Genomic DNA, 18,421 nt, shown 5'->3' with positions numbered 1-18,421 from the left:
CTTGACCTGAGGACTACCTCTCTGCCAAATTTCATTTAATTCTGTTCAGCCGTTCGGGCTGTAGCTCTGTCTAAAGGTCCTATGGAAAAATGCATGGGAAAAACGCGTTTTGGGACCCCCCTTTTATCTCAGCCCCCGCTTGACGAATCCCCCCGAGACTTTCAGGGTAGGAGCGGAGCTCAACGCCCCACCTATTTTGAAAATTTTGCGAGGATTCGTCGACCGGCGCCAAAGTTATTCAAAATAGAATGTTGCAGATTTCCTATGGAAACAGGGTCCTAACTATAACTACCTACTGGCGACCGCCAGTAGGTAATATATATATATATATATATATATATATATATATATATATATATATATATATATATCTCAAAGAAGGGTAAACGAGCCACGACCATGAAGCATGGGTGGTATAGGAGCACACCTAGTGCATTAATGGCAGGTGGTATCTGCAAGTGTGAAAAACACCATGAAAATCTCCAAAGGATGAGAACGACGAATATAAGCAAGACGATTGCGCCAAGTCACAATATTGAACACCGTACAACAGCAAGATAAGAGCACCAGGGGACGCATAGACCCCAAAGGATCTCTAGGCCCACATAACATAAGGCACAGCTATATAATAGCATACAAGTACCCCACTTGGCGTATGGACACCACAAACAACGGGGAACACCTCTTAGGGTAAACCACAGTCAAAGGCCAGACACAACAACCAGTGGAACACTGCCACAGTAGGCTTATTGCCAGCTGAAAACGCATAAGGCATCGAAAGGATGCTAAATGAAAGGGTAACCACCTTAGAACATGTGAAAAGAAGACCTGGGAAATTTTGGCTTAAGGCGGAGGGTGAAAGCCCGCAAGGAGACGCCGAACAGCAGATTTGGCGTGGGCATCAAAGAATAAAACCCCATCAAAGGGTAGATCAACAAGTCACTCCCAGATATTCTCCGGGAAGACGCTATCCCGCAACCAAGCATGGCGCCTCAAGGCAACAGAACCAGCCATAGCTCGGCCTAAGGAATCGGCAGCATCCAAGGCCGAGCGGATCGTGAATTCAGCAAGGTCACGCTCATCATGAAGAAGATGAAGGAGGTCAACACAAGTGCCTTCAGAGGAGTCCGAAAAAAGAGACTCTACAGAGCCCCACAATGCAGAGGTAGCCCGAGCCAAGACACACACTTTATTTAGTGAACGAAGATGTTAAAACCCCACGACTCAAGCCATCTAAACTGAGGCAAGGAAGGGAAGGCAGTTTGCAAAACAAACCCCTGCACATCTGGGTGAACAAATAAGCAAACTGGATCATGTGGAGGAGGCCGGTGGCGGTGCAAGACAGAACGAGCCACCGGATCACCGGAAGCCGACCGAGCCCAGATGCCCAAAAGGGCGTCATAAAGAGAAGCTTCAAAGGGCAGAAGCGGCTCTACATTCCCCGACCCCTTGTGAAGGACACCAAGCAGAGGGTTCACAGGCAAGGGGTCCGAAGTGGGCTGCATGTTTGGAACACGAGTGGCTAAGGAGACTACTCTAAGAAATGCCGCACCGGCCTCTGTTGCCCTCCGAGGAGGAAACAGCAACTCATCTGTAGGCTGAGTCTACCAATATACTGAGGGTGTGACCAATGCCCAAAGGAAGTAAGCCCCATTGACGAATGGGGGTCCTGATGGGACTCCTGAGGAGGCGGGGATCCTGCTGGGTCCACAAATTCTAAGGGGGGCACAGGCAAGGGTAGATCCGGCATAGCCAAACGTGAAGGCAACGCCAAACTCTCCCCAGAAGCTTCCGGAGAAGAGTCTAAAACCCGGCGCTGACACGACACCAGAATGACTCCGGTCGGCGCAAACCCTGCCTCGCCTGGCGCCGTCTCGGCTCCATCCGGCGCCGAGTTGGCTCCATCCGGCGCCGATTCCACATCCACCACGACAAGCCCCGCTTCCGAAGAAGGGGATGGCGTCGGAGCCGGAGAGGCAAGCCTCCGGCACAGCACCAGCGCCGACTCTGCCTCAACCACAACAGGCTCCGAATCCAAAGAAGGAAGCGGAGTCGGAGCCGGGGAGGCGAGTTTTCGGCGCAGGAACAGCGCCGACATTGGCTCCGGGCAGGTGGTTGCCTGGCCAGAGGTCCGAGGGGAGCCCGAGGCAAGGTTTTTGAGCACCAGCAATCACTTGCGACGCCACAGGGAGCCCCACGGGACTATGCGGCGTGGCAGGGGTGCTATGGGTCATAGAGGGGGACCCAGCCGGGCTGCACCCTGACAACACCATATCTCCTTTGTCCCTGGGGGGCAAGGGCTTAATTGGCACCGGGGTAAAACCACCTGCGAGTCGGTCAGGGATCCTGCAAGTAGCGGAGGCCCCAAGGACACCCCAGGGAAAGGAGCGGACCCAAGGGAGGACTGTAGATCCGCGGCATAGGCCTCCATTTGGGTCCGAGTCGCCCCCGCACCCGGATAGGGCACATAGGGGATGGGCGACTCCTGGGGGCGCACGTCCGGAGGGCTCCGGGAACTAGTCCCCCTGACAACAGGCAGAAGTGAGGTCGTGGACCTCGGTGACATACGCCGCAGCTTACCCAGAAGGGGTGAACGACGTCTCCAGGCCCCAGAGGGCGAGCGACACTGCAACTGGAAACCAGAGGGGCCTGCCGGCGATGATGAGGCTGGAGGACAAGACGACTCCGACTGGGACAGTCGAGCCGAAAGGAGCTTCATCCAGCGCTCCCGCCGGGACTTCGGCTTGAGGTGTTGGCAGGCATCACAATTTGTCGAGTCGTGGTGTTCGCCCAAACACCACATACAGATTAGATGTGGGTCTGTCGCGGACATTTGCCGCGAACAGGAGGTACAAGTTTTAAAGCCCAAAGGCATCGCACACTGTTCCAGATGCGAAGCGTCAAAAGGGGCCTGAAAAAAGGCTAGGAAACGCTTACTCCAGATCCGCGTTGCACACGGAAAAGAAGGAAACTCTTGTCAGAGCGCCGGGAGGGACTTATATGACCTCGCTGACATCACGTACGTGGACGACGTCGGGACGGGGTAGTGTGGCGCTGTCCCCCGACACGCTGAGGTGCTGCTGCAAAGAATTTTCCGGATCCATTCTGACCCCTGGGGATATTCTTTCTAAGTAAAGGAATCTGCAGCTAGATGTCTCTATCAGATAATGTAACACAGCAGCCGCTCACTAATATTACTGCAAATAATATCAGTGACCCCCTGCCATTTCTCATATGGGAGGTCCTGTTTTGTTCTAAAAGAAACTTTTTATGGATGTTGCTCAAAACCTCAACACAACATTTCTCTGCACAATGTCTGGAATAGAGTCCCACAGATCACACACATTGAAAATAAATGAAAGGAAAAAGGTATTTAACATAATTTGTTGAAATTCATTAGGGCAAGGCCCTTTGCAAAACAAAGCTAGCTCTATCAAGGGGCCCCCCTGATAGGCTGGTGCCCTGGGCCAGAGCTCACTTTTACCATGCATTTAAATGCCTCTGTATTGGCCTTGTTGCGCTTCAGGCAGTTTTCCTTCATCCAGTTGGATGTCTGACATGCAGTTGTGGAAGTTGGTCTTGGTGGTGTCTTCGGAGAGGGTGAGTTGTGTGTCATCAGAGAGGCTGAGTTATTTGTCGTCGGCGTAGGATACGATGTTGAGACTGTGGGCTTTGGCGATGCTGGCCAGAGGTGTCATTTAAGTGTTGAAGAGGGTGGGGCTGAGCGAGGATCCTTAGGGTACTCCACAGAGGATTTCCTTTGGTTCAGAGGTGTAGGGGTGAAGGGGGGAGAAGGTAGACTTTTGCATTCTTCCAGTGAGGAAAGAGGTGATCCATCTGCCCATGGTGTGCAGCCTTGTGATGAGTGTGTGGTGGGCGACTGTATCGTAGGGTGCCAAGAGGTCTAGGAGGATCAGAGTTACAGTCCCTCCTCAGTCGAGTAGAGCTCTGATTTCGTCATCAGGAAGAACTGCAGGGCACATGGCGTACTGCGTGAAGGCATGTCGAACATCAACTGGAGGCAGAGCAGCACAACAGAGGGCAAGTGGAGCCACAGGAGCAGCCAGGAGCAGGGCACCTTGGGAGTAGGAAGCCAAGGTAAGTCTCCCAGCAGCTCTACTGCAGTGCAGGCCTTACCACTACGCGGGAGGAGGGGGCTGGGGCCGTGGGGTTTAGTGGGAGGGTGGGGGCGGGAGCCGGGGGTTTTAGCGGGAGGGGGGCAGGGGTTTATCAGGGGGGGTGCGGAGGGGGACAGGGGGGATTTGTGCCTCCGCCAGCCACGGAACTCTGAGGAATTCCCTGAGTTTTGTAGTAACTCCATGAAATTCAACAGAGTACAACTACGCCAGCTTCGCCCGGGGTTACCTGTAGGGCGAGCAGGATCCATTCGGTTAGTCGGGCGTCTTAGGTGGTAGCGGGGTCATTGTGTTGCTTGAAGAACTTGGTGGCTTTGGGCTGGGGTTTGGAGTTTCTGTAGATGTTGGCGATCTTGTCGTCTAAGACGTTTACAAGGTTGTCTCAGCGTTCCTGTGAGGGAGTAATGGTGTTTGTTGCAGCTGAGGGGTTGGCGAATTCTTTGACGATATTGAAGAGTTCTTTACTGTTATTAGAGTTTGATTCAATGGGTGAGGCTAAGGCCTTTTTCTTCGATTCTCTCAACTGTCTGTGGTAGTGGTTGAGGGCCTTCTTGAAGGGCATCTTGTCGGTCGTGTCCTTGCTGGTGCGCCATCTCCTTTCCAGTTGTTTACAGTGTTGTTTAGCAGTTCTGAGGTCTTCAGTCTACCATTTAGCCTGCTTGGTGGACCTTCTGTTAGTGTTATTGTCGATGAGAGGGATGCTGTTGGTGCTGTTGGGGATCCAATTGTTGAAGTTTCTGACATTTTGGTCAGGGTTGTTGGAGGAGATGGGGTGGGTGGTGTTAAGGGAGTTGATCCATGTATCCTTTGAGACTTTGGTCCAGCTGCGGTGGGGGGATGTTGGGTAGATTTGGGGCGGAGTTCTGTGAGCTGGTGATGTTGAAGTGGACGATGGAGTGGTAAGTCCAGCTGAGTTCCGTAGTGTGTCTGCACATGATGCTGTCACTGGAGGTGAAGATGGTGTCTAGCGTGTGGCCTGCGGTGTGCGTGGGATCATGCTGTGGCCTGCATTAAGTGGGTACTGGGGTGGGCAGGGCTTTTGTTGGCAGGTAGAACGGTGAGCAGGAAAACCCGGTCAGTGGCTCTGTCACTAGATCAGGCTGGAACAAGCACAAACTGGAGGCCACAGGCAAGTGGTAGGCTAGGTGCCCAGGTAAGTGGCAGGCTAGGTGCCATTGGGTCATGCATGTGATGGGATATGAATGGGACATGGGGTCGTCAGTGTGATTTCACTTTCGGTATCCTGTGCCCATGGTGATGGGCTATGAGTGGGAGGAGGGGTCATTCATGTGACATCACTTCCGGTATCCCTTGCCCATGGTGATGGACTATGAATGGGACGGGGGACGTTTGTGTGATGTCACTTCCAGTATCTCATGCCCAAAGTGATGGGCTATGAATGGGACAAGGGGTCACCTCTGCGATGTCACTTACAGTATACCAAGCCCATAGAGCTAGGATATGAATCAGACAGTGGGTCACCCATGTGATGTCATGTCCCGAATCCCATCACCATGGTTCTAAGCCATGCATGGGTTGAGGGGTCATCAATGCGACATCACTTCCAGTATACAATGCTCATTGTCATAAACCGACAACTGTGTCGCCCCCACCTCCTGTTTGTCATAACAGAGAACTCATGAAGTCTCTTGTACACACTGGACCGCTGCCTCAGCCTATCTGTGTGTCTCCCTAACAACGCTTCTCTCACCTTGACTCACCTCGACAACGTTATGAACTTTGCAACCAGATGGTCTTGAGTCTCATTTGATGTCGACCCACCTTCACCATCAGGATTAAAGCTCCAGCGAGGCTCCTCGCCCGGTTCTCCAAGTCTCTCTGTGGTCTAACCTTCTCCACCCTGGCTGAACTTCTCTCTCACCAGGCACCCTCCCATCATGCACTTTCACTGCTGAAGTTCTATCTCATCAAGACACCGGACAGTGATTGAGGGGGGCTCTGGTACACAAAGACATGTAGGACTGTGCTGAAGGGTCAGAGGTGTACACACAGGCTGGGCAGGGTTTGGGGAGCACACAGATGGACACATACATAAAACACTGGACAACGTTTGAGGGCAGCTCAGAATATATACACAGAAGGGTGATTGAGGGAAATCCCTCAGATGTACACAGAGGGTGCGAGTGCTGACTGACCTCGATCTTCGATCTCCCGGATGCACAGGTCCACCACCATGGGCCTGGACGTGTTGTGCGCCTTCACCAGGGTGGTCAGATCACAGCTGTACACCTTCTTGACACGTTTGAGGTCTGGCTGGCAGTCGTTCGGCACATACTTGGAGCACTGTTTGTGGACGTTCAAGCCGCAGTCTGCAAGAGAGGAGGACAGCATCAGTTCAGGCCCACACCCCCTGAGCATGGGCGATGCGCATCAGCAAGGACATGGGGGAGGGGCATAGTGCATGTGCAGCCCCCCTTGAGATGGGTAATGCCTTCACCGATGACATGGGGGAGGGGCATAGTGCATGTACCGCCTCCCTGCCGATGGGTTATGTGTTTCACCAAGGACATGGGGGAGGGGCATGGTGCATGTGCAGCCCCCCTAGTGATGGGTGATGCGCTTCACCGATGACATGGGGGGGGCATGGTGCATGTGCCTCCCACTAGAGATGGGTAATGCCTTCACCGATGACATGGGGGGGGCATGGTGCATGCGCAGCGCCCCTAGTGATGGGTGATGTGCTTCACCAAGGACATGGGGGAGGGGCATGGTGCATGTACAGCCCCCCTAGTGATGGGAAATGCCTTCACCGATGACATGGAGGGGCATGGTGTATGTGCCGCCACCCTGCCCATGGGTTATGCGCTTTACCGAGGACACTGGGGAGGGGCATGGTGCATGTGCCAGCAGGCTGGGTGGGTCATAGATGAATCTGTGTAGGTGTGATCGCCCCTGTTATTACGTACCACATCTGTATAGTGCACATCACCCAAAGATCATCTCTAGCTATGGTAATGCCAGCCATGTGCCAGGCAGGAGTTTAAAATGGCCGAGGGGACCGACTGGCTTCACAGGACCGGGGAAAGGCATCTCTGAAACATTCAGTGCCTAGATGCCTCCAGGGCCTCTGCCCTGCGGGTCTAGCACCTCAGGGTACCGGCCCTGCTGGTTTAGTGCCCAGGAGTGCCAGTGCCCAGCGGGGATCTCTGTGCATGGCTATGGTCTTGCAGGAGGCCCTGGCACCAAACTTTTTTTGTGATTCAAAAACAAGCTCCAAAATCGAGTTTATTATTGAAAAACAATAGTGACCTCCCCCCTACACACCTTATAACCCCCCACACACACACCCACACCCTGAGAGAAAGCTTCCAGGGCATCGGGTGGATTTTGTTTTCCTGTCTGAGACCGATGATGGAAAGAAAAAAGAAGAGAGCATGCAAGACAATCTTCTCTAAATAGGATGGCTTATCTGATGTCCTCACTTAAACAGCTCTTACTCCATCCGGCTGTCAGAGGAAGCTCTCTGATGGCAGAACCTCAGGGACTCAGTCCTCAGAAGGATGATGGTCCACCCGACTGATAATGGAGCAGGTGTGACAGATGGTGTAGTCTGCCCCATTTGAGGCAGAGTACCTGTCCGCCAAACTCTAAATTGAGCCCTTTGTTTCTTGCAAGAGTGGCTATATGGCGGCTTCTCTGTTCCTTGCATGTATATCATGTTTCTTCACAGATAAGTCCAGTCCCGGGCCACTGTTTCTTGCCAAATTTGTAATAGACGATTCCAGCACTCGATACACTGTTTCGTAACAGATGATTCCAGCACTCTATACACTATTTCTTGAGAGACAATTCCAGCACTCGATACACTGTTTCTTTACCTCCTCCTGTTTTTTCCTGATTAAAACTTTAAAGGAGATCTTCCCGTTTATCAGGAAGGAACAACAGAAACTAGTGGTAGTGGCCCTCCTGCTTTCAAAGTTGGATTATTGTAATGGCCTATTTTTGGGCATCGATAAGACGCAAATGAATAGGCTTCAATCACTACAGAATGCTGGGGCCAGACTGCTCCTGGATATACCTAGAGGTAAACCCACCTCTGAGGCCATTCGAACCTTACACTGGCTCCCAATGCAGCATCGGGTCGAATTTAAGGCTCTAGGTCTTGTCCACAAGGCGCTTTATGGAGGTGGGGCAAGGGCAATGCGCATATTATTTAGACCTTACATCCCAGCCCGACCATTACGATCGGGTAACTTGAATCTTCTTTGTTTAGATAGGATCAGGAGAGTGAGATGGGGTGGCAGAGTGTTCTCACACTGTGCGGCTCTACTATGGAACCTACTGCCTGCAGCCATGCGGCTGCAACCTAATAGATTGGCGTTTAGAAAAGCCTTGAAAACTCTGCTGTTCACCAGAACATAGTTGCAGGTGATAGGCCGGTTGGTTCCACTAGGTTCTTACCCTTTTTAGCGCCAAGACGCCACGGCATTCGAGCGCTCTACAAGCACATATCCTATCCTATCCTATCCTATTCCCGCACTTGATACACTGTTTCTTAAGAGACGATTCCAGCACATGATACACTGTTTCTTGAGAGACGAATGCAGCATTCGATACACTGTTTCTTGAGAGGTGATTCCAGCACTCAATGCACTGTTTCTTGAGAGGCAATTCCAGCACTCAATACACTGTTTCTTGAGAGGTGATTCCAGCACTCAATACACTGTTTCTTGAGAGACGATTCCAGCACTTTATACACTGTTTCTTGAGAGGCGATTCCAGCACTCGATACACTGTTTCTTGAGAGGTGATTCCAGCACTCGATACACTGCTTCTTGAGAGGCGATTCCAGCACTCGAAACACTGTTTCTTTAAGGGACGATTCCAGCACTTGATACACTGTTTCTTGAGAGACGATTTCAGCACGTGATACACTGTTTCTTGAGAGACGATTCCAGCACATGATACACTGTTTCTTGAGAGGATTCCAGCATTCGATACACTGTTTCTTGAGAGGTGATTCCAGCACTCAATGCACTGTTTCTTGAGAGGCAATTCCAGCACTCGATACACTGTTTCTTGAGAGGTGATTCCAGCACTCGATACACTGTTTCTTGAGAGACGATTCCAGCCCTTTATACACTGTTTCTTGAGAGGCGATTCCAGCACTCGATACACTGCTTCTTAAGAGGCGATTCCAGCACTCGATATACTGTTTCTTGAGAGATGATTTCAGTACTCGATACACTGTTTCTTGCAGATGATTCCAGCACTCGATAAACTGTTTCTTTCCAGATGATTCCAGTGTGTGATACACTGTTTCTTGCCAGATGATTCTAGTGTGTGATACACTGTCTCTTGCCAGATGATTCCAGAAGTCGATACACTATCTCTTGCGGATGAGCCCAATTCAATGATTTTTTCCAGGTGGGTCCAGTGCCAGATTCCCTCGTTCTTGCCACCCACACGCTGTGCCTATTTCCCTGTTTCTTGCCAGGTGTATCTGGTAGAGGGTAGTAAGTTGTTTGCTAGAACAATCGGGTGGGGGATATCCTATTTCTTGCCAGACAGGTCCATTGTCTAGTTTTCCTGTTCCTACCTATTTGTATGAGGGTCCTGTTCTGGAATTCTTGTATCTTGCCAGGTGGACTCTGGACTCCTGCACAGTTTTTTCCCTGTTGGATCCTGTAACATTCCAGTTTTTTGCCCACTGGATACTGTCCCCAAAACATTTTTTCTTGCCTGATTTGTCCTATCCTATTTTTCTCTACCGTGCTTGCTGCATCCTGTGCTTGATTCTCTCTTTCATGCCTGCTGCATCATGAGCTTCATTTCCTGTTTCTCACCAGCTGTGTCCTGTGCTTCTATCTCTCTTTCATGTCCACTGCATCATGAGCTTGATTCCCTGTTTCTCGCCCACTGCATCCTGTGCTTGACTCTCTGTTTCTTGCCCGCTGCATCCTGAGCTTGGCTCTCTGTTTCTTGCCTGTTCATCTTGCGCTTTCTTCCCTTGTTCTCTTAAAGCTGGGACCCCTTCTCCATTCCCTTAGTTCTAATGTTCAGACATGATTGTATGATCAGCTCGCCTGATCCCTCTACACATGATTCCTTGCACAGACTCGTGGATTGACCCCGTTTCTTCTGATTCCTTAAGGTCTCCCCCACAGATGGGCTGCGCTGTCACTATCCTGGGTGGTCCCTTTGGACCCTTGTCTGCGCGATGTCTCTGATTCCTTGTATTATTCCTCTGCCTCTCCTGTATGGCTCCCTCGGGGGCCTAGCTATCAATGGTGCAGCAGGTGCAGTGGCACTGGGTGGTCCAGGGCAGTGTAGAGCCTTCTGCAGCCCAAATATGGATGTTTTACTACTTAGTCATTTGCAAGGTGCCCCCTTTACAAGTTTGAATTAGGGTCCACGACACCCTTGCTACATGACTGGAGTTCTCATACCATAGAGCCCGGCTACATGTGTAAATCCCCTTCACATGGGTTGCTTATTTACTGCGTGAACTCCTCAGGCACGCACTACAGGTGGTGGTACGATAGCTGGTCCTTGGCACTCCACGTGGACCCATCAGAGCATGTACTACAGCTGGCCCTATAACAGCTGCTCCTCGGTCACTGAACAGGGGATCTGTCTGAGCAGGACTGGTTGTATAACGACCATTCCTATGGTTCGCACCTGCTGCTATTGGCTGGTCTCTTCACAGCACATACCATGGCTGGTTTCATAATAACACTACACAACAAGCATTGGCATAGCTAATAGATCTCGCCTTTGGGACCTTATAAGTATTTAGTTATCCAGCACAATATCCTTGGTGCAACAACATCAAGTGTTGCATGGCTAAAGTTTTACTATTGGTTATTAAAAAAAATATTTGGGTTGAATGTTATAAACAAGAGAAAATAAATATCTTGTGAGCAGAAGCGACATTTATATGTATATATGGATCTGTTCATTCTAGACATGTTTTAAGGTATACTTTAACAGTTGCGACCCACAATGAATAGCCTTCTCATATAGGTGTTGCTTACTTTTCATTTATTTTGATTTAATGTTCTTGCCTCTATCGCACCATAGATTACTGTCGGAAATAGGCATACCAAACACTTTTCTCCTGGCGCTCGATTGGAGATGACAGCATGTGCGGGTTGTCAATGCCCAAGATGATTAACAACTGGATGAGCATTCATACACTGTAGTTACCAATGACACCGAGTTCATGTGAAGGACACACACTGATTTCTTTATACAGTGCCATAGAACAGGTGATGTCCTAAGGAAAGTGATGCTTGTTGATGCTAGACAATGGAAATACTGTACCAGGAAATACATTTTTTTTTACTAATAAAGATATTCAAACAAAAAAAAACTGTTGCACTTTAATATTACTTGTAAATTAAATGTATTGATATTAATTATGTATTTTCATTTATACAAATATTTTTCATGGTTATTTCCTGATAATGAGTTTTCAGTACAAAAGCGCTGTGGATGGATCTTCAGGAAAGAGTTCAGGGAGCTTTGCCTTGAGACATCAAGAGCGTGAGGCACCTACAGAGTGACGCTCGTGGAAAGCGCACTGATTGGGAAGCGTAACGCTATTTCTCACTGATAGCATAAACCTGCTGCAACATCCAATCCAAGTTTTGAATAGGAATCAGAGCGCTTTACATGTGCACCAGTTTCATTGCCAAGTGGACGCTAGCGGAGTCGGAGCCGAAGCAGAGTGAGCAGAGTGTGCGAGTGCAAGTGTGAGCAGGTCCGGCGGCAAGAGGTGAGCTGCGTGCATTCAGCGGCCCTTTTTCTTTTGCAGCATAAATTGTATTATAATAATAATCTTTGTGGCATTCAGAAAACAGTACTGATGCAGCTTACAGCTCATACTTTAAAATAGAAAAACAAAATTCTCTATGTGTGAACAGAGCTCAACATAAACAAGAGGCAAAAACAGGAACTCTGTTATAAATTCTAAAACGGCTTACCTACATCTTAATCTCCAAAACGTAACAGTTTAAAAGTGGAAGCGGATGCTAGCAGAGTTGGAGCAGAGTGTGCGAGTGTGAGCAGGTCCAGCGGCAAGAGGTGAGCTGCATGCATTCAGCGGCAGCTCTCAGACTCCGTAAAGGGCGAGAAGAGAGGGGAGGGGAGCACGGGGCAGCGCGAGGACTAGAGCTGAGCGCAGTGAAGCAAGGAGCGGCGCGCGGGCTGTGCTGCTGCTGCTCTTTTCAAGCACCCATGCATGCCTATATTTGCATATACAATAAAGAATGACTTGAGGGCTGACTTGGCCGTTCCCGGTGAGTTGTAGAGCAGCGCTGCTCTGCATCCCTGCCACCTATGGAAGCCTGAGAGCCAGCCCCCAATTCCACACACCCGCGCTGCATCTCGCAATGTCTGCTGCCACCTGGGGCTGCTGGGAGAGTGCATGCCCCTCTCTAGTTTGCGGGCGGCTGAAAGGAAGTTTTCAAATAAATTAGAACGTTGATCCTTATATGATGGTGTGACTTGGGTTATCAATATACCACATTTGCCATTTAAAGAACGTGCTCCTGTAATTGCAATCTGAAATAAAACACAAGCGCGGCTCCGCGGCTGCGAAAGTGGTGAGTTGAAGTTAATGCAAGTGAGAGAGAGGGGGAGCAGGAGGTGAGCTCAGGAGTGGTGCATGCATGCGCGCACTCTCTGCTGTTTTGAAAAGCACATACTCATGCTTGTGGCGTGCCGCTGCGCACTCCCGCAAGCTGTATGCTGCCACAAGCATGAGTATGTGCTTTGAAAAACAGCTGAACGACGGCTAAAGGTCCTCCTATGCAGCGCATGCGCGCTGCGTAGGCGAGACCTAAAAAGGGCCATCGGGTCAGAAAAAAACGGAGTGACATCACAGACGGGAAACAAACTGACTAATAAGGGGGAAATTTCCCTTTTAAGGACGGTTCCCCCACACACGTGCGCTGTGCCCCCTTGAAGTACATAGTCTCTCTGTCTCTCTAGTTTTTTTCAGATTTCTCCTATTTACGGGTGCCCTCTAGCCCCTTGAGCATAACACTCACATCATAAGTGATGTCTGTGTGCAAATTGCATATTCCAGAGGATGCTCATTTTACACACATCCTCTTATAGACTGAGCACGATCTCGACTATGGAGATAGGCTCGCTTATGTGATTACACACCTTGGTTCAGGGACTCTCTGTCTACGGGTCGCTCGCTGCTGGGGGTTTGGGTCCTGCTTGGGTCGCTCTGTAGCTACGCACATTACTCGCCAATCTTGACCTGACATATTCCCACTATCAACCACCTTGGCCCAACTTTGCAATGGTTGCTGAGAGCCACAGCCCCATTGTAAAATTAACCAGAGTAGTGCACCATCTTGCACCTCGGTCTCCACTTCTTTCTCTCTTTGAGCTTGTCAAATCTGCTAATACTGGGCAATGCCATTATATAACGTCACAACCTTAAATCTACAGGTTGAAGCAGCGTGTGTACCTATGGCGAATAGCCCAGGACAGATGTGGCACTCTACCTGATTTCTTGCAGGTTAGTGACGCCACTCTTAGACATTTCCCCACAAGGGCAAAGTATGTCTGTATACATCGCACGTCTTTTTGTGGAGTGATGAACTTGTGATTATTTCTAACAAATGAATGGATGTTAAGGAATTGTTTCTTTATGTTTTTTTATGTTTTCTTTGGTACGTCGCTTTTGCGCCATATGTATAGTACATGTTCAAACTGATGTAACTGCGCGGTTTGCTGTATATTTTTCCTTCACATGTCCAACTGGTGAATCTGTTCTTTTGAATTTCTTGGACCACTGGTTTAGTATTTAAATTTCAACAATCCGATGCATTGTTATCATGTTTTATTAATTCACTTTAGTACACAGCAGTAGCTATAATAGAGATCCTGATGAAAGCCACGACACTTGCTAGGTCTTAGGCTGAAACATGTCGATCTCTACTCAGTGTGCCTGCATCTAATGTTTGTAGCTGCATTCCATGCCTTCTGTTTTTAACCCTGGCACATGGTAGCAAGAATAAAGCTAATCAGGATAACCCTGTACCTAGTTTTACTCACTCACTTTTTTTGCACTGCACCATTTCCTGTTTACTCTAATTGCTCACATTGGGTTTTAGTAATACCCCGTTCACCTGAAAACATCCCTGAGCTCCTCCCTTGCAGGAAAGGGGTTGTAGCCCACATCTTGACTAGGCTTCAAGATAAGGGGAGGATTCCCCATGATGAAGCATGACACCTCTGGTGTGTGAGGGAAACCATCCTTAAAAGGGAAATTCCCCTGGTTAGTCAGTTTGTTTCCCGTCTGTGACGTCATTCAGTTTTTTTCTGACCCGAGTGTCCTTTTGTGCATTGATTCTTTGACTGAGGAGCCTGGCCTCACTGTGCGTTTCCTCTCCTCAGGCCCTTCTTGTGTATATACTTACATAATACCCCTTGTTAGAGGGCACTCCTCAGATACTCTTGAGTGGACTTCAAAGCAAACTTTAGATGATGCAAGACTGCGCCCCCAGCAACGGCAGCTTCCTGGGTGCTGTGGCGTAGCTAGACCTTTCGCCACCCAGTGTTATAATAAAAATGTTTTAGCTGTGCTGTTTATCTATTGAACGTCTTAAGTTAGCATTCGTAGCACCATTTTAAGTTTAGCCGCCATCTTGAGCCATAATCTAAACTAATTTTTCTCTCTGCTGAAAGCATTTTTGATAGTTTTCGTTTCTCCAAGGTTGAGCCTTGATGTACTAATAAATACACTGTTCTTACTAGCGCATACCTTTCACACTAGATAGAGGCCCGCTCCCACCTTTAGAGCGGCGGGCAGAGACAGAAAGACCTTGGCGTTAAGATAGCGTGTGCCCGGTCTTAGGATCGAAACTCATCCTTCTGTACCTTCTTTATCTAGCTGCCTCCAACTGAAAATTTCCAGTCAGGGCGTGTCTTCATTGGTTCTGAATTGTACATAATGTATCACCATGTTTGCTGAAGTCAGTCCCTCTGCAGCAGGCTGGTCAGACTGGACTCTGCTCAAGTGTACCTGAATAAATATACATGGTTTGTATTCTCTACTGTCTGACCGACTCTTCATTTGTATGGCAGGCTGAGAGGAGGTTGCGAGTGACCCGGGTGGCCCTAATCGGGTCACTTCCTTCACCGGGGCAATCCCGGAGTTTGCCCCTCAGTGACAACCGGAGCAGGTAAGAGTGGGGAAGTACTGGTGACAGACGCAACAAGCAAGGGGGCTGGCGACAGATGATGAGTGGGGGGAGGTGACAGACGACGAGGGAGAATCACAAAAAAAATTTACTTGCTCTCGCCGCCGCACTCCCCTAGCTATGCTACTACTTGGGTGCTTGAGCAGTCTGTACCCTACACACGCAACACTGGGACTGTTTCCAGGCAGCCTACCCTGTACCTACACACTATTCATCCATACACTAGCATCTAGCGCTCATGTATCCTATCTTTCATGCTTTGCCACTTATACTCCTACGGAGGTGCAGCGACGAAACACAGCAAGTGTACATCCCTGTCTCTCGTAAATGACATCAAAACACTCCCCAATGCAGGCCACGTGACAGGTGCACACACGTTCATCCATGGCACTCCCCCGAGTAACGCGCTGCCCCCCTGCATATGTGTTTCATGGCCTTGTCAGGGGTATGAAGTGATAGTTAAAGCCAACACAATACAAAACTATACAGTAGGAATTTGATGCTGGGCCTGGTAAGAGGCTTTGCCTTGAACTGAGTGCCTAGAAGGAATGGCTCTAGGTGACAGGCACTGTGGGCACTGAGATCATGGGCAGTGAGCTCAGGGAATAGTGATTGAGGTACCACTGAAACTAAAATATTTCACTTTTAAAACTTAATAGAAGGATGTGATTGGTGTCTATTAAAACTTCCACACGTTCAACAGCAGTTGAATGGATATTATGTTTATGATCCATAACCTTGTAAAAAGCATTTCCTTAGTTGATAGCTTGTCAAACATAATGACCCCATAGACTTGTGATCTTAAACATTATATTTTGTTGTCATTACATTCATATAGCGCTTACTAACCCTAACGATGCCTTTGATATCCATGTAATATCTTCCATGTAATCTCTGCGAGGGCCTCTGCAGGGGGTCACTAACTGCAGGGTTTGATGGTTGTAGGATCACTGTGAGGGCCTCTGCTGGGGGTCACTGGAACTGCAGGGTTTGATGGTTGTAGGATCACTGTGAGGACATCTGTTGGGGGGCGCTGGAACTGCAGGGTTTCATTTTTGCATAATCTCTGTGAGGCCATCTCCAGGAGTGACATTTGCGGGGCTGAAAGACTGTGTTCTGCCCTCTACAGGGGGTGTTTCCATCCTCCTGGGTGGAGCCTGGCCAAGTCCTCACCTGATGTGAGATATATGGACACGGTCAGAGTTTGAACTGTTCTAGGTGCTGGCGGGGACCTTCCAGATAGCCCGAAGTGCCATCATCATCTGTACAGAATTGTTTAGGTGTGCATCTGAAGTTATGTACTCGTGAATGTGCAAGCCTTACTCAGTGTCCTGCAGGCCCGTAAGAAGGGGGAGGGTTCCTCTTTTATCATATAGCAGAGTTTTCACTTTCTTCACACAGGTTTAACAGCATTCAAGCTTTGTTATTTGTGGTGGTCCTACATTGTAGGCAGCCTGGGGAGAGCAAACTGTAGGCGACAGCACCGGTTTGTGGCAGGTTAAAATGAAGAGAAAGTGGGCGCTATATAACTTTCGAAGTCTATATGGCATCTATGAGGACATCATGTGGCTAGCACTGGAACTGCAGTTTTTCAGTTCCTTGTACATCCGCGTCCGTTACATCACAGATGCTGTCATTGATGAGGTCATATATGAAGCCACTAGTGATGTAATGGATGACGCCATTTGTGATGTTTTGTCTGTCATTAGCAGTTCAGGGGCGGTAGCAGCGTAGCTAACACATGGAGTGTGTTTTATGCTTTGAGTCACGACCATGCGGCCTCTAAAACGTAGGTTCTTTCAGGGAACAGATATTAGAGAGATATTCAGTGCTGGTAACCTGGGTTCAAGCCGCTCTAGGAAGTCTGTCTTTCTTCTCCCATTAGTTTTCGTTGGTTGGCTTCCCCATCACTGCTGCTCCGAGAAGGTCCATGCTTGAACAACACTTTCTTGGATTAACCTGCATACGTTACTCCTCAGTCGCCTCTAGGGGGCCTGATCCAAGACCCCTCCTCCTACAGATTCACACATCGCCCTTTCCCCGCCCTCTCTCTGTGCGGGCACAATGGCACATGGCACAATGGCACAATGGCACCTGGCACAATGGCACGTGGCGGGCCCCTCGTGTGTGACCTCTACCCCAGAACAGACAGACTGTACAGGACATGTGGGGGCGTAAACCCAGAGCGGAGGTAGATGAACTCAGTCCCAAATAATTCTACAAAGGCAGGTGTAGTGTGATGCTGTGAGTTCAAACACAACCTACACCAGGGTCAGTGTGACTGTGGAGATCGGGGGGACACGGAGGTGTAGAGGTGGTCTCTCTCCACCTGTGTGTACAGCGTGTTAAGCGCACCATTTCGTGCGAGGTGTGAACCACTCAAAACCGTCCTTTTTAAGGAGGACTTGAACACTGTTTGACTATCCACACCCGCCATCGCTATTTATGGAACCACCAACTAGCCCTTGGCCTCTCTCTCTAAAGCACTTAGAGATCTGTCGGTGATTTAGCGCTATATAAAAATAAAGTAACATAACATAACAACAATGTTGGGGTTCAAAACTGGGTGTCCCCACTCCCAGTGATGTGCGGATTTATTGCTTACAACCGTATTTGCAAGCACATGACGCACAAGGGTACCTCAGGGAGCACAGCTGCAGGGTACCTCATGTTCATATACACACCAGGTTACCTCCAGTTTACATCCTAGGCCAAGGAGCATGCGACTGGCACATGCTCACATACTGGGACCACACGACTGGCGCATGTTCACATATGGGGGATAATGCGACCGGGGCATGTTCACATACGAGGGGCCATGCAACTGGCACATGTTCACATACTGGGACCACGCCGCTGGCACATGTTCACATGCTAGGGACCACGCAACTCGTATATGTTCACATATTAAGGACCAGACCACTGGCGCTTGTTCACATACTAGGGACCATGCCACTAGCACATGTTCACATACTTGGGACCATGCCACTGGCACATGTTCACACACTGGGACCATGCCAATGGCACAAGTTCACATACTGGGGACTACATGACTGGGGCATGATCACATATTGAGAGACCATGAAACTGGTGCAT

The 18,421-nt window shown here is 49.4% G+C and overlaps 1 protein-coding gene across 2 annotated transcripts in view; it reads right to left on the bottom strand.

Moving 5' to 3' along the window:
* The window catches only part of CHN2 (chimerin 2), a 531,221-nt gene that overhangs the window by 95,500 nt on the left and 417,300 nt on the right, over window positions 1–18,421 (bottom strand). For both annotated transcript variants that reach the window (XM_085630409.1, XM_085630408.1), the window contains exon 9: window positions 6,293–6,466. In XM_085630409.1, the coding sequence (XP_085486535.1) occupies window positions 6,293–6,466 (174 nt within the window). The remainder of the gene's footprint in view (window positions 1–6,292; window positions 6,467–18,421) is intronic.

Source organism: Triturus cristatus, chromosome 10 (assembly GCF_964204655.1).
Source record: "Triturus cristatus chromosome 10, aTriCri1.1, whole genome shotgun sequence".
In the NCBI taxonomy this organism is placed as follows: domain Eukaryota; kingdom Metazoa; phylum Chordata; class Amphibia; order Caudata; family Salamandridae; genus Triturus; species Triturus cristatus.
This window is presented reverse-complemented; position numbering and strand designations above follow the sequence as displayed.